The following is a 14,598-nucleotide window of genomic DNA, read 5'->3' as shown; positions in this document are numbered from 1 at the left end:
GCAATTTTAAAGACCCACACAGAAAAATACGGGTTTGTGCGCCTGAGACAAAATACATGAAGAGCTTGTTTTATTCTAAAGTAATGTGTAATACAATAAAACCAGCTATTGAGCATTTCTCAGTGAAATTATTAAGATTAAATTTAAAAGAAATAAACTAATATTATCTCTTATGAAAGAAGTTGCATATTTAGAGGCATACTATAGAAAAGTTTGACATTAACAGACCGTAATGTGATCTCTGAAACAAAATGGTCTGATACTAAAGAATCTTGACTTATTTTGCAAGGCCGTGCAAGGGCTGTGTTGCACAACTGCCCTCTACTCACGGATCTCACTGAGAGCAATGCAACTTGGTTACACAGACAGAGGACAAAGCAGCCTAGGATTATTTAGGGGAAGGACTTGAAATCTATTAATTATTTGACAGGTGAAACCTAAATTTGCACAGGTATACACTGATTACTAGTAAGTTATAAGGGAGATATGTGCCATTGACAAAACATGCTCAGTGCATAATATTTAAACATGATGTTCCTTTGGATTGTTTTAATCCAATCTTTCATTTGCTGATTCTATGTGGAGTTTCAAATCTACTCCTCTCTCCATTCATAATTACAATATGGTTACATTGATGTGTTCAGAATCATTTTTGTAAACAAAAAGTTGTACTATCCAGAGATAACATAACTGCATTCCAGTTCTAAAATGTCTCTGTGGAGCAGTGTGGTGAACTCAAGCAAAAATACACCTTTAATCAATGAAGAATACTCTATCCTTCCTTCCCAAAGCATAATATCCATGTAAATTTTGCTTAAAAAAAGATTAAATATTCTGCAACAGCACATCAATAGGTAAAATGCTGCAATTAGCTTTAAACCATCTTAAGTATTACTTCCAGTGCAAAAAAATTGATAGACATAGCAATGACTGGAAGTGGCTAGAGGTAGAAACAGGATTTTTTTTTTTTCTTTCTGTTTGTTTTCCCCAAAAAAGCAACTCAGTAGTTCATATATTGCTACTTACAGCTTGTGAATAACCTTTTCTATTTCAGGCCAAAACATTATAAAACTAAAACATAAGTACATTGATTTGTTTTTTTTAATGATATTCTTTCCTACTGTGACACTAGTCATCTCTAACATCATCTGTCAAACACCACTACTGTAGGCCTGGAATTTGTTTGTCCTTGTTTGCATCATGCATTTGGCATTTAGATGCACGCAAAATTCTAATAGCCTCCACGCCTACTGCTGCTGTATTTTTCAAAAAGCTATTTAACTGAAGTCCTGAAAGAGGCAAATGCTCTACAGATGTTAATGGCCTGAGGCCAGCAAATGCCATCTAGTTTAAAGTCAGATTCAATACACTGCTTTTACACAATAAGAATTTCATTTCTTATCCCCCTCCCCAATGTCCTGAAAATGTAATTTCCTTTTTCAAATTAAACGTAAAATTACTTAATCTGCTGTTAATCAAGGTCTGTTAAATTGTTTACTGTATTTCCAATGTTTACAGCAATTACTTTGTAAGCTGAAAGCTGTGTATGGCATATTGTTGTTCCTAATGTATGCGCTCAGTATTCAGAATTTCTCTTGCCTGTCACTCCATTTTAACTGTTTATCAGCTCTTAGAAGAATCCAACACCACACCAACACTCAAACTTTAATCATCATTATTTCAGCAGTGAATGATGGAAACTGGCAGCCATAAATCACACCTTCAACTTTGATTTCATATCAACATTTTTAATTCCCCTGAAGTTAAGTCTCATCTGAAATGCATCTTCTTAATGATAGCCCTGAGGGCTTAACAGATTAGTCCATTTGGGTGGGCCAGGAGTTACAGAGGATGTAAGAGAATCAGTTAAAATCAGGAGTCTGTTCATGCACTCACAGTTGCAGTTTGAACTAATCCATGCTCCTCAATCTATATACCACAGTAACGCGGGACTCAAACAGCCACAGCATAACTTGTGCTTATCCCACAAGCAGGGGAAAAAGGAAGACAATGCAAGGGAAGTCTTTGTGCTCGCTTGTAACAGAAACCACAACCCTCTGCTCCTGCCAAAACTCTAGCTAAGAGGAAAGGAAAGACGCAAAAGAAAATCATACAAAAAGCAAATCAGAGAAATAAGAGACAATAAATTTGAGATTACTACTCCAATTCTTCTGCAAAACACTGCTGTGGTAAATGTTTATAATGTTCACTCAGCTTTACAAAATACTAAAATAACAAATTCATTTAAAGAAATTGGACAAAAGCTACACTGTACACTTCCAAGAAGAACTAAATGAATCACATTACCCAGAAGAAAAGAAGGGGTGAGGGTTAAAGTATTTTTGTGACTTTCCCATTCTTGGTTGTTTCACAAGACAAAGCAGATTATGGTTCCAATGTGACAGCTCAGGACGCCTGCATAAATTCAGCTATATAAACAGCAGCACTGGATTGAATATCTGCACTCATCAGGACCACATACTCAGCCTTTACTAGTTCCCAGGCTACCCCAACACACTCTGCCTGGTGGCATTTTTGACTGCATTCTTGGGAGGGAGGGCAATTCTGTGTGGAAAGCCTCTTGCTGTCTTTCTGACTTTCCTGGCAAAAGGAATTCTCTTTTAGCTGGATTTGAGTTTCTTCTAATTTTTTTTCCAAACTAATTCATGCCTTCTATCCAGCATTCTGTAATCGGCAGAAATGAATCTGCTCAATATTTTTACTACAACTAGGCAATAAATTTACAGCAGGATTGTCCAGACCTTTTATGGTGGTTATCAGCACCAGAAGCAATGGTACCACGGCTATGATAGCGACAAGTTCTTACTGGGGGACATGTTGTTGTGTTTGGAGATTCATGGCCTAGAATATCACCACAATTGTCACCATTAAAGGAAAAGGAAATTGCTAACCTTTGCAATCTTCTGCTATCCAATTTAGTCTATTTGACCTATCAAGCCTCCAGACATGCAGTCAGCTCAATAAAGATTCTGTTTTAAATCCTAAACATTGAAAAGCAACATCTTTCCCTCTGACCAAAAGAAGAAAGACAACATATAAGACATTAGAAAAGACAACATAAAAACATACATACTGCACAGAAGTTGAACATCAAGAAATTGTGTTCATAACACAGATTTTCCATGTACAGAAAAGACAGCAGCAACCCATTTATTGCTCTTTGAGCTCCTTAGGGGTAGGTCAATGACGGACATAGATAACACAGACACATCACTGTCCCAATTCAACAGTCTTAAATCAGTAAATACATCTTTCCTTTCTATTTGGAAGAAAAGCCTAGCTCCTCTATGCTCATGGCTCCATTCACACCAACCTCAGCGAAACCCTACTTCCAAATATATTCAGGTTCTGGGTTGGGGAAATAAACTAGATGGTGATAACAGGAGGGGTATACATCATAACCTACTTGACTATGAGTTACTTCCAGTAGTGTCACAAAAGGCTTCTGCCTAAAAGTGAACTTATTAGTCCAAGTGCAAAGAACTGCCACCACCATGAAGCCTTAGAAAAGAGCTAAATTGAAAAAATTTGGTTTGTCTGAGATAGCTGCTTTTTGGAGAGTGTTTGGCAGTCTCTACCTCCACTGAAGCTAAAAGAAAGTACTCGGGAAGATACACAGAGATACTACCAACTAAACCTTTTTTCTATACGTACACCACACAGAAGGAGCAGCTCAGTTTCATAAAACTGTACTTCGATATTGTACAAATTGTCATTCACAGATCTTGGGGGGGGATGACACCAAACGACCTTACAATAGTCTTTTAAATTTCAAGTGAAGTAATCATATTATTTGGTGATTTGGGGGAGCTGGATAAAGAGGGGTAATTCAGATAAGAAGTATTAATCCTTTTCTTGTGAGTACATCATGCATGGAAAGGCTTAGTTTCTGTTTTCATTTACTCAGCTAATGTAGGAACATGAAATAACTTAAAAGCTGCTGATTCAGACTACAGCATAGTAACACACAGCCTTCCACCTGGACCGCCAAACAACATGGCTCTACAAATATCAGAATCCACTTCTATTTTAGACACAGTCCCTTATTTATATAAACCGTATTCATTGTCCAGGATAAAAAAAAAATGGTAAGGAGAAAATGCAACACCCTTCCCACCCCCCAGCTACAAATTCCTTCTTCCATAAGCGCTTTATTAGAAAGTCTATTACCTGAGTGCTGATAGATCTGGTTCCATCTGTTGCCTCTACTGTCAAGTTGTAATTTGATTTCTGTTCTGCATCAAGAGGTCTAGCGACAATGATAGTTCCAGTGCCCTTGTCCACATCAAATCGACTGTCATAGTTGCCACCTTGTTCAGGAAATTGGGAGAGGGAGAAGTTCATAAAACACAGCACTATTTCATTGTTTTGATGTATGATCGTGTTCTATCTTCAGATGCTTAATGGAGGTGGAACTACATACACATATATATACACACTTATTTTAAACCCTTTGGGTTTTTTTTCTGGTAATGTGATATGCTGCTACTTACGGATATTTAAAACTGATCAGTTTTGGACAAAGCTGATTTGTCTGGCTCATGGAAAGTTAGCAGGTAGATTCTTAGCAAGATTCTCTACTTTTTTTTTTTTAAACAGAATTTGAAGATTCCAAATAGCAGGAAACTGAGAATTACTAGGTGAACTGTGATTATTTTGTGCAGACTGTCAGGCTAATTAGTGAAGAACATACTTCGTATCAAAATAAATGAAAATCCCAAACCAGACACACAAAGAGTACAAATTACTATACTCATACATGACTACAGATAAGGTTGAAAAAGCTACAGTACCTCCAAAGGATTGTTATCTCAATGATGAGTATCTAAAGAACTCACTATCTAACTCCTACTGAGATAAGCTGGACTCAGATGAGTGCTAAATGTTTAAATGCCCAATGTTTAAGTATGGCCAAGCTCCTTTTCTGAAGCAAATTATCTTAACTTCCCTTGTGAAACTTTCAAATTACCCTTTGAAATATAGTTAAATAACGTGTAGATCAATAGCTACACTTAGTCGTTTAAACATTTAATTGATCATCATCATGCCACACCGAGCAGACTGTCATGAGAACAGTGTCCATTAAGTCCAAATATTGTTAGCAATGATAAATACTGCCATTTAACTACAATTGCTTTAGACCTCTCAATAAACTGCCTAAAATGGAGGAATCAATTTTTATTTTGGTCAAGCCAGTGTTAAGATATGGCAAACCAATTTCTCCTAATTATATGCATGTGTTTTTCCAATTATATTTTACAAGGATAGCATTCAGATATCATCTGAGTGCCTTTTATTTTTTTTTTAAGTTTTTACATGCTATGTTTGTAAATCACTAAATGCCTTTCATGAAAAGCCAAGGCTAGAAGTGAGAGGGTGAAGTTTCAAAGGTTGCAAATGTATACTTAATCCAAGAAAGAACAATAAATACTGAAATGGGCCCCCATTCACATGTTAAAAGGATTTCACCTTTAGATGGTTCCATTGCATGACAGACATATCAGTTTTGGAAAGATGGGCTGGATTCTGCTTCACTGGATTTTTAAGATATTTGATAATGACAAAGACAATGTAATTTTTCAGTTTCACTGAAAGCCAACTCCTCTTACTGACCCAGCAGCAGTTTCTGAACCACACGAATGGACACCATGAAATGCAGCAGCTTTTTTAAAAAATTTTAACAGGTGTACATCTGATGTTTTAAATGGGCTTTGTGCAAGATGTCAGCTTCAAAAAGTGAGTCTCTAGCTTTTCTTTTATAGCTGGCATGAGATATCATTTTCTCAGATGTCTCAATGAAGTAATCTCCATTTTAAGGGAAGAATAGGGTGAATGGGTATGAATCTGTTCTTTCCGTTTCCCTGATACAAGGACAAACTCTCTAACCAAATCAAGGATATCACAAAGGCCTTGCCTAATTTTTGTAGTAGTATGATATCTGGTAATCCGCTGAAGCAGAACTCAACCCAAACTTCTGCATCTGGTACACTAAAAGTGTAACAGCAACAGTTTTGGCCAAAGCCAAAACTGGATGCTCTGAATTGATGCTGTATAAATGTAATGACGACAAAACAAAACAAAAACGAACCTGTCACAAATGCAACTGTGAGCACTTTGATTTCCGAAGGGTTAATAAAATAAATATTTTATAAATGTACGCTTTCATTTCAGATCTCATAATCTGGTAATAAATTATGTGATCTCAGCAGATACCTTCTGCTGTACAGTTCAGGTCACAAGCCATCTGAAAGATGTAAAATACTTCACTAGCAAGCTTGTCTCCTGGCTCAGCCAAAAAGAAAGAAGCATGGAAAGCAAGCACAGAACACAAAGGAAAGCTGTCAATCAAATTAATTCATGCTATTAGATACAGTAAAAGAGGGCAGTAAAGTGACCACCTGTAAGAGTAGCTGATAACTTCACAACATGATCACATATCAAATTTTCCAAAACACTGTTACTAAGAAAACAGTGAAAATAAATTAATTTATTTTACAGTGCATGGACAAGTTCTGCTCCTTCCCCTTGGAGTTTCCTATACATGTCTTTCTAAAAATAGTAGGAAAAGATCATCTATTTTCTGCGTTAAGCATACAATAAAAATTCTGTAAGTGTCCAAACTGTACTGCATGCTTAGAAGGAGCAAATCATAATACTATCATCAGAATTCTATTCAGATGTACACACTGTTCAGAGTGCACAGCAGTTGAAGCAAACTAAAAAGAACAATAGAAAAGCACACCCCCAATCTAATTAACAAATTTTGCTAATAAAAGACCCCAGGAAACACCATTGCTGTACTCTGACATCTGAGGCCTCTTCTATCTACTCTCTTTCATCTCCACGAACCACTCACCTTTTTCTGACAATATCTCTTTCTTAACCTTTCCTTTAATAGACTCCTTCTGGTCTACAGATGTTTCTGTTTGCTGTTGACTGGATAACCCAGTTTGAATTGGAGCACACGGAACCTTCTCCTCTCTCCTGCTCACTTAAGTCATCTTAATATTTTCTGCTTTTCTACTCCCATATCTATCTGTGTGTGTATGTTTGGGAGAATAGTAAAAGAGCAGCAACTGTTCCAAAATACCTCTAATGCAGAGAGTTTTGCCCCTGTGAGAATGCAAGAAGGCATATTGAACACTTTACTCCCTCTACATAGTTGTACAGATCTCTTACCCCTCGGTTTGTCTAAAAGCAAACACTTTTTATTCAACTGTGATCTATTTGGACAGAAACTAATTTTTTTTCCAGAATATATTAGAAAGAACCATTAAAAAAAATTCCATGTAAATATTTAATACCTTAGCAATGTTTATCAATATCATCACAGGTTGTTCACACACAAAGTGTGCATTTAGGGAAGGGTTGTGTCTGTTCTCAGGTGCTTGAAAGTTTTCCGAGAACACCCTCAAGTATTCGGCTTTTATATATTCCTGCTACATGTATCAGTTTTACAAATTTTGTTTTTAACTGTTACTGTTCTCAGCATCCCATAAGGAAATACATACCAGCAAAACAGACCTTTAAAGTAACTAAATTTTTAAGAAATAATAATAAAAATGCTCTCCCCAACAACTTACCACCATAATTATGGCTAAAATTTTCAGCACTAACCAAGGTGAGAAAGATCCTTCTCTCTTGTGAATGTGGTGGAAAAATCCCAATCTGATAGGGTCATCTTAAGCCCAGAAACAGTTCACTACAAGATACCTCTCCTGAAACAAGGCTCTACTGTTCTCCTTGATTCTAAAGTACGTAACACATGACAGAATGTGTTTTTAGTATCAGCTATACAGTGAACACTGTGTATTCCTGGTGCTCATAGGTCTAGTGAGTAAGCCTAAAACTAAAAAGCACTATTCATTTTGTCACCACAGCATCAACATATAGTCATATTACTGAGTAGGATTCCCCTTTCAATGGTAGAGGCTAAGGTATGATACAGTAGTAAGAATATGTACAGGAAGAAGTTTGCTGGGGTTAGGAACATTGCAAGCTTTCCTTTTAGTACTGAATCAAGGGACAGCAAACTGAGAAGCAGCCCAGAGAACAAGAAATCAATGTGAACAGTGTAATCTCTCTTTGGGTGTGCTATCCCAATTTGCACAAAACTGGCATTTTATTTCTTTCCCCATTCTACAGTCTATGAGATTGATTTGCTTAGTTTTAATTTCACTGACAGAATATTCATAAGTCATTTCCAAAACTGCAACACAGCAGATACTTTGCAATGTAATTTTAATCTTTGATATAGATGGTGGCATTGATAAAAATTTAAGTCAATTTAATTTATAATTAAATAATGAAAAAATATGCATCTACAGCTAAAGAATGCCAAACCCTTGCATTATTTAGAAGAGTGATTAAGAAATGAAGCTGCAATGAGCCCTCCAGTATCTCAGACTCCGTGCATTTGTTTCTAATAATTAAAGCCCTTAAGGCATCCTTACCCGTTATGTCAAACCAAAGTGGTGTTCCAAGAGGTTCAACAGCTATTACACCAATCATGTGAGCAACTGGGTCACTTTCCATCACCGTAAAAGAAAAAAATGTTTCCTCAAAATAAATGGGCTCTGTGGGTGGGATGGGCTTTGGAATCCATTCTATGTGAAGCCGTGTAGTTGATGATTTTTGTGGACGACCATTATCTACAGCTTTAATCTGTGAAACAGACACATCTTTTAGGCTACAGGATCACATAAATCACCATGTCACATAAATGGAAAAGCAGTAATAAGCTCCAAGCACGTTTGCTTGTGTGAGATATATCCAAAAAGGTTAAGTGCCTCTCAGAGTGCCACTTGCCCTTCATTATCTGGGCAGCAAATGGAGAAAAAGCATGCAGCACCTGATAGTAGCACAAAATCTGTTACCATAAATTCACTTTTATTTTGCTTTCTTCCTGAAAAAGAGTCAAACTGATTGTTTATGTTCCCTCATCATGTTCATTATCTGTCAAGTTCTGGAAAAGAACAACAGTTTCTTGATTCACTTTCTCAACACAAACATCTGAAATCATCTTTTAAAAACAAACCAACCAACCAACCCACAAAACAATACTTCTGGATTTGCTGAAGCTTTCTTCCTTCAGACACTGCAGTCACTCATCTGCCAGCTACTGAATAAGAAGTGATGAGAATACAGATAAAAGAACACTTCATATATTCATGATATACAAGATTTTGACTCACTGAAAGGATATCATAGTCCCTTGCTGCAGAAAATTTCTTTGATGAAACCACTCCAGTTTTTGGTTCAATAAAGAATTTGCCATGTTCATCACCATCTTCAATGCTGTAAGAGATCTCTGCATTGGAACCTTCATCTTTATCTGCAGCAATAACTCGATAGATTGGCTCTCTCCTAGCAGTTCTCTCTCGTTCTGGCTTACCACGCTCTGGAAGCCGGATTTTGTAGAACTTTTGCAAGAACTGAGGCTTATTGTCATTCTCATCTAAGACCTTCACAATCACCCGTGCAACTGTTGATTTTGCAGGAATACCGTTGTCTGTTACCGTTACCTGTTTTTATTAAAAAGGATATGGTTAGCGCTCAATTCAAACATGGTCCTTCCAACAACGCTCTTTTTAAATCAGATATTCCTGCAACTGCCTATGACAACTGTAAAGTGATTCCCTAACTTCAGTTCCTTAAAGACCATTGTGTAAAACTATTTGGTGAATATTTACAAAAGGCACTACATAAGTTTATTCGGCTACTATCTTAATATTTTTATGCTTGATGTATGGCATGTAGGAGTTGATAGATATATATTAAATCTATTTCACTATTTTGCAGCATTGTAGCTGAAATATTAACTTAAGTACAGGAACAGCACACAAGTATAGTATCTCTAATAAGAGCTTCACTGTAATAATATCTTAATATACTTTCAGCCTAGTGTTTCCTTGCAACTTTTCAATTTAATAATTTGATTTTATACCTCAAAAGATGCAGTTCATAAGAACATAAGTTTCAGAATTTGACAGGCCTATGCACTAAAAATCCCCTATATTTTGAGACATAAAATCACTATCTTTTTTGAAAGATGCTTAAAAAATTGCTTTTTAAGGAAGACACACAACAATCTATTTCCACAGACTAAATGAAATGGGAAATTAAGCCAAGTCTGCTCTTCCAGCAATAGGCAAAATTTCTACCAAAAAGCCAGGAAATGAGTATAAAATCATCTACAATATTAATTCTAGGACTGATCTGATGTTATTGGCATGAGTAGTGAACAAAAAATATAATAAAAGTAAGAGTCACGGTAAAAGGAAAAGGATCAAACTGATGCAAAAACTTAGTTCATTTATAGGAATTTTACCTAATTACCTTAACTCTTACCTATTTAATCCCTTATTGGTTAATAAGGAGTTAAATATGAGCATATGTAAATTACTTTAGCATTTATTTCAAAGAAGAAAAAGATAGGGGATTTTTGTTCCTGCTTCCTGCAAGAGGTCAGTCAGTAGAAGAGTTACAGAATCTGGCCCATCATATTCTAGCTGCACCCTGCCATACACATAAAAACTAATGCGCTCAGACACCAGGCATTTTCAAGGGAGAGTTTAGCTGCTATTACATAAAGTATTCAAACCAAATTTAAATTCTTCACTGATAACAGTATTACCTGACTCTAGCAGTTTAGCTAAATCTGTTTCTGAAGGGGATGTTTTCAAAAAAATTGGCATTAAAGACACAAGGAGTAAGGATGGGTAAACACATTTTTTTTCTTTGTCAATCTTTCATGTTCTTTTCCTTACTTTCTCTTTGCTGTTGGGTTGGTTTTGGTTTTAGCTGCAAAATTTTAATCCTTGTGTCTCTTATTTTGAGAACAGTTTTATGACCTGGTGCAGCACTCTTCCTCAGCCTTTCTATGGTGTCCCCTGCATTTTCTTTTTCTCACTCCTTCCCCCTCCCTCCCTTTTAAAACTGTATTCTTTGACTTAATTTACCCTCCTTATTATTACATAGAAACACACAGGGATGTCTGAGGGTCACCTATGCCAGCTCTGCTGTAATTAGAGGAAATGGATAAACTGAGATGTGCTCATCTAATTCTACTGGATACTTGTCAAAGCTGTAGAGGAACACAAAATAAAATAAAATTTAAAAAAATCAAACACCCAGTGTTTCTAACAAATTCTACGGGAAATATGTTACCCACTGCAGTTTCAGTTTGGTTTTGAGTTTGCATGAAAGATACAAGTCTTTGCTGGGAGTAAGCTCTGCGTAGAAGTCAGTCACTATAGTAGCACTAGGAAAACATAGGGAAGATACACAGTTGGACTTGATGATCTTAAAGGTTTTTTCCAACCTAAATTATTCTGTGATTCTAAGATCAGTGCTGTGGAGGGTGTTAAACAAAAACAACCCCCCTTAACCCAAACAAAAAACCTTATGCACCACTGATATAGGATATTCCAGTTTCAATAAGCCCACCCCAGTTTGGGGAGAACAAGTGTTTTTCTTCAAGAATGTAGGTAGTGAATTCCTTCACTGGTTCTTAGGATGCCCTGGGAAATCTGACTACGGAAACACATAAGGATTCAAGGATAACATGGATACAAAATAATGAAATGAATACTAATGGCAGGCTAGAATTGAATCCCTGTTGAAAAAATGAATTTACATTGACGTGAATGAGGACATGATCAGATAGGGGTTTTTTTTGCCCTTTCTCATCTATTTTAGGAAAAAAAAGGAAATACAAATGAAACACAGTATAACTTTCAAGCATGAAGGAAATGAAAAAGTGTGAGTAAAGTGATTAACCACAACAAAACACATGAAATGCAACATGAAATGCAAATATTCATGCTCATCTCTAACAGGTGGTAGGATTTCCACATATATGAATATCTGTTCCGTTTAGTACATGTAATGGAACCCCACCACATATCTTTCAGTTTGCAACCCCCCCCCCAAAACCAAAACACATCCAAAAAGAAAAAATTCCAAGGGGTACGGAATAACTTGTCCATTAACATAAAATGAGCATTGCCCTGAGTCAAGCAGAAATAAAAATGGCAAATTTGAGGAAAAACTAGTTTGATTTGAATGCAACATCAGTTTTGAAGGCAATACTGAGATAACAAACAGAATACTAAGAGATGAGGAGAATAACATGAAGCTAACCTAAAATAATTGGATTAAAAAAGTGCCAACTGGCACTTAGAAAATAGCTACAAGTTGGGAATAAAAGAATAGGGCATATTAATTACTATTATGTAAGCAGGAGTGCAATCAAGGATCAAATTTAATAGCAAACAAGGAATAAACCCACCAACCCATCTGGTCAACATTTCAATGCTCAATTAATTAGCCAGATGCTCAGCACTTGGCTCATAATATTGCCCACCATTCTGTGCATTTCTGGGTTTCTTTCCAACCTATTTTCAAAGTTGTAAACATAAAACTAACAAATGGGAAAACTGCTACTTCGGGCTGTGCTGTCTGTCAGTATCATTCTGTAGTTAAGAGTTCTTCCGTTGGATACTTCGCAGACTTTTATTTAAAACTTAACTACCAGCTGGGATTCAAAGTGAAGGAAGACTGAAGAATTATAATGATACCAGCAGGCAATAACCAATATTCCACGCTGAAGAGCAATCAGTTTAATCTGCTATCTTTATAGAGAATGCTGGAACCAGGAGGATTTATGTACCATTGTGTGATACTGTAGCCTTAAAAAAAACCAAAACCAACAACTTTCTGAGTTCTGTACATGTTATCTTGTTATAACTTTAGGTTAAATTAGCAGGCATGACTGCTAGCAGACAACTGCCCATAATATTACACTGCTAGTGTGATCTCTGGCACAAGTTTGGCCTGGAACAAGTAGCACACTCCCACACATTGCCTAGCTGTAGCCTGAGAATTCGCACAATTCAGGCACCACTCTCAACAGGCAGCTTGGACACGGCCATCCTGTTCCAGGAATATGGTATAAGCAATCAAAGCCATACTGTGCCAGGTGGCTTCAGGGTCAGAGAACGATTCACAGCTCATTTTATTTACTGTATAAATCTAATACAAAAGCAAGCACAATATGCATAGGATTAAAAGGCATGAGATACCAATTTTTCAACCAATATACATAGCAGTGGTCAAGAAATAAGATCTAACTGACATGAAGTGCTTTGGGAAACCGACACAAGCACATTTAAGGAGTTAATTTAAAAAGAGAAAAATATAATAACTTTACAATTTACAGAAATAACATGTTTAGTACTAAATCAGATTTGCCACAATTAACTTTGCTACTACTACTACTAGAAACACAGTGCAGAGGAAATTCTACCTTATTACTACTTAGGTGCAAAGAGTTCTTTCCAAAGCTGATACAGAAATGAAAATAATGATAAAAATTTGGTCCAACAGCTGCATTAATCCAGCTTGCAATGCACTAAAGGGATAGAAAAGGGCCAGGAAGACTTCATGTACACTGGAGTTCTGCAAAAGGATAGTTTGTGCTATCAAGGAATATATTCACCTCCAAGTCTACGCAGTCCTTGCATTCCTATTAGAAAATCTTTCTAAAGATTTCACAAGTTTTGAGTAAGTTCAGACTTGCTTCTCTAGCTTTAATGTTAGTTTTGCCAACTCACATTGCAGACTTTTATCTATCATCCAGGAGGAGAGGCACAATAAGGTTCCAGATAAATCTTAGTATCACTGTGCATAGTAAGTCTTCATTGCAGGTGAAGTACAATGCTGTCACACTGCATGACAACATTGTGAAACTGGAAGACTCACAGTTGTTTATGTGTTATTCTTTCATGTTGTTTAACATAGAATGAGAATAGCTATTACATAAATTCCAGGCAATCAATTAAATGTAGCTAAATAAAGGAATTATGTCACAAATTTCATGCTCTTGGACTCCAACTCTATGATGCGTGTTTTGCAACTCATCTACTTACATGATTGATAAATATGCAGAAAAAAGGTCTACTCACAATCTGTTTGTATTATCAATGTTAAAAAAAGATTCTGCACTTCTTTTTCAGAGGTCTATATTCAGTAAAAGGCAGGTTGAAACAGCTATTCCAATAATTACACAGGAAGATACAAAAATCACACTCCTGCTTTTAACAACCATACCTTTGTACCATTTGAAAGAAAATCTTGGTTTACAGATATAAAAAACAAAAAATTGCCTCTATCTGTATCTTAACTCTTTTCTTATGACCAAGTCCCAACACACAGTTTTTATAAGATAGGTAGGTTTCTTTATTGCAATATAATGAACATAGAAGCAAATTACTTCTGAAATCCAGTTCTCAAAATTCTTCACATGGTAATCAAGTACGGTAAACCTAACTCTGTAAAAGAGCAATGAACTTGCAGTCACTGTTTTTCAGAGAACTAAAGAAATTATTTACCTCCAGTATGTGTTCTCCCTGCTGCTCTCGATCCAGTTTTCTAGATGTGGTTGTAATTAGACCTGTAAACATGAAAGAATAATTAACCAGATCCTTCAAGAAAATAATCTGAATGAAGGTTAGGTTAAATCAGTAGTTATCGATGTACCCAATATCAATTTCTTCTTAGGTGGTCTCTTCTGTT

At 36.2% G+C, this 14,598-nt stretch overlaps 1 protein-coding gene across 4 annotated transcripts in view; it reads right to left on the bottom strand.

The window, feature by feature from the left end:
• FAT1 (FAT atypical cadherin 1) overlaps positions 1-14,598 on the bottom strand; it is a 114,574-nt gene that overhangs the window by 39,724 nt on the left and 60,252 nt on the right. For all 4 annotated transcript variants that reach the window (XM_075027088.1, XM_075027098.1, XM_075027117.1 and 1 more), the window contains exons 4-7: positions 14,415-14,476; positions 9,216-9,545; positions 8,475-8,685; positions 4,192-4,331 (exon numbers count right to left, since the gene is read on the bottom strand). In XM_075027088.1, the coding sequence (XP_074883189.1) occupies positions 4,192-4,331; positions 8,475-8,685; positions 9,216-9,545; positions 14,415-14,476 (743 nt within the window). The remainder of the gene's footprint in view (positions 1-4,191; positions 4,332-8,474; positions 8,686-9,215; positions 9,546-14,414; positions 14,477-14,598) is intronic.

Source organism: Buteo buteo, chromosome 1 (assembly GCF_964188355.1).
Source record: "Buteo buteo chromosome 1, bButBut1.hap1.1, whole genome shotgun sequence".
NCBI classification, from domain to species: Eukaryota; Metazoa; Chordata; class Aves; order Accipitriformes; family Accipitridae; genus Buteo; species Buteo buteo.
The sequence above is the reverse complement of the archived record's forward strand: the minus strand, read 5'-3'. Positions and strand labels throughout refer to the sequence as shown.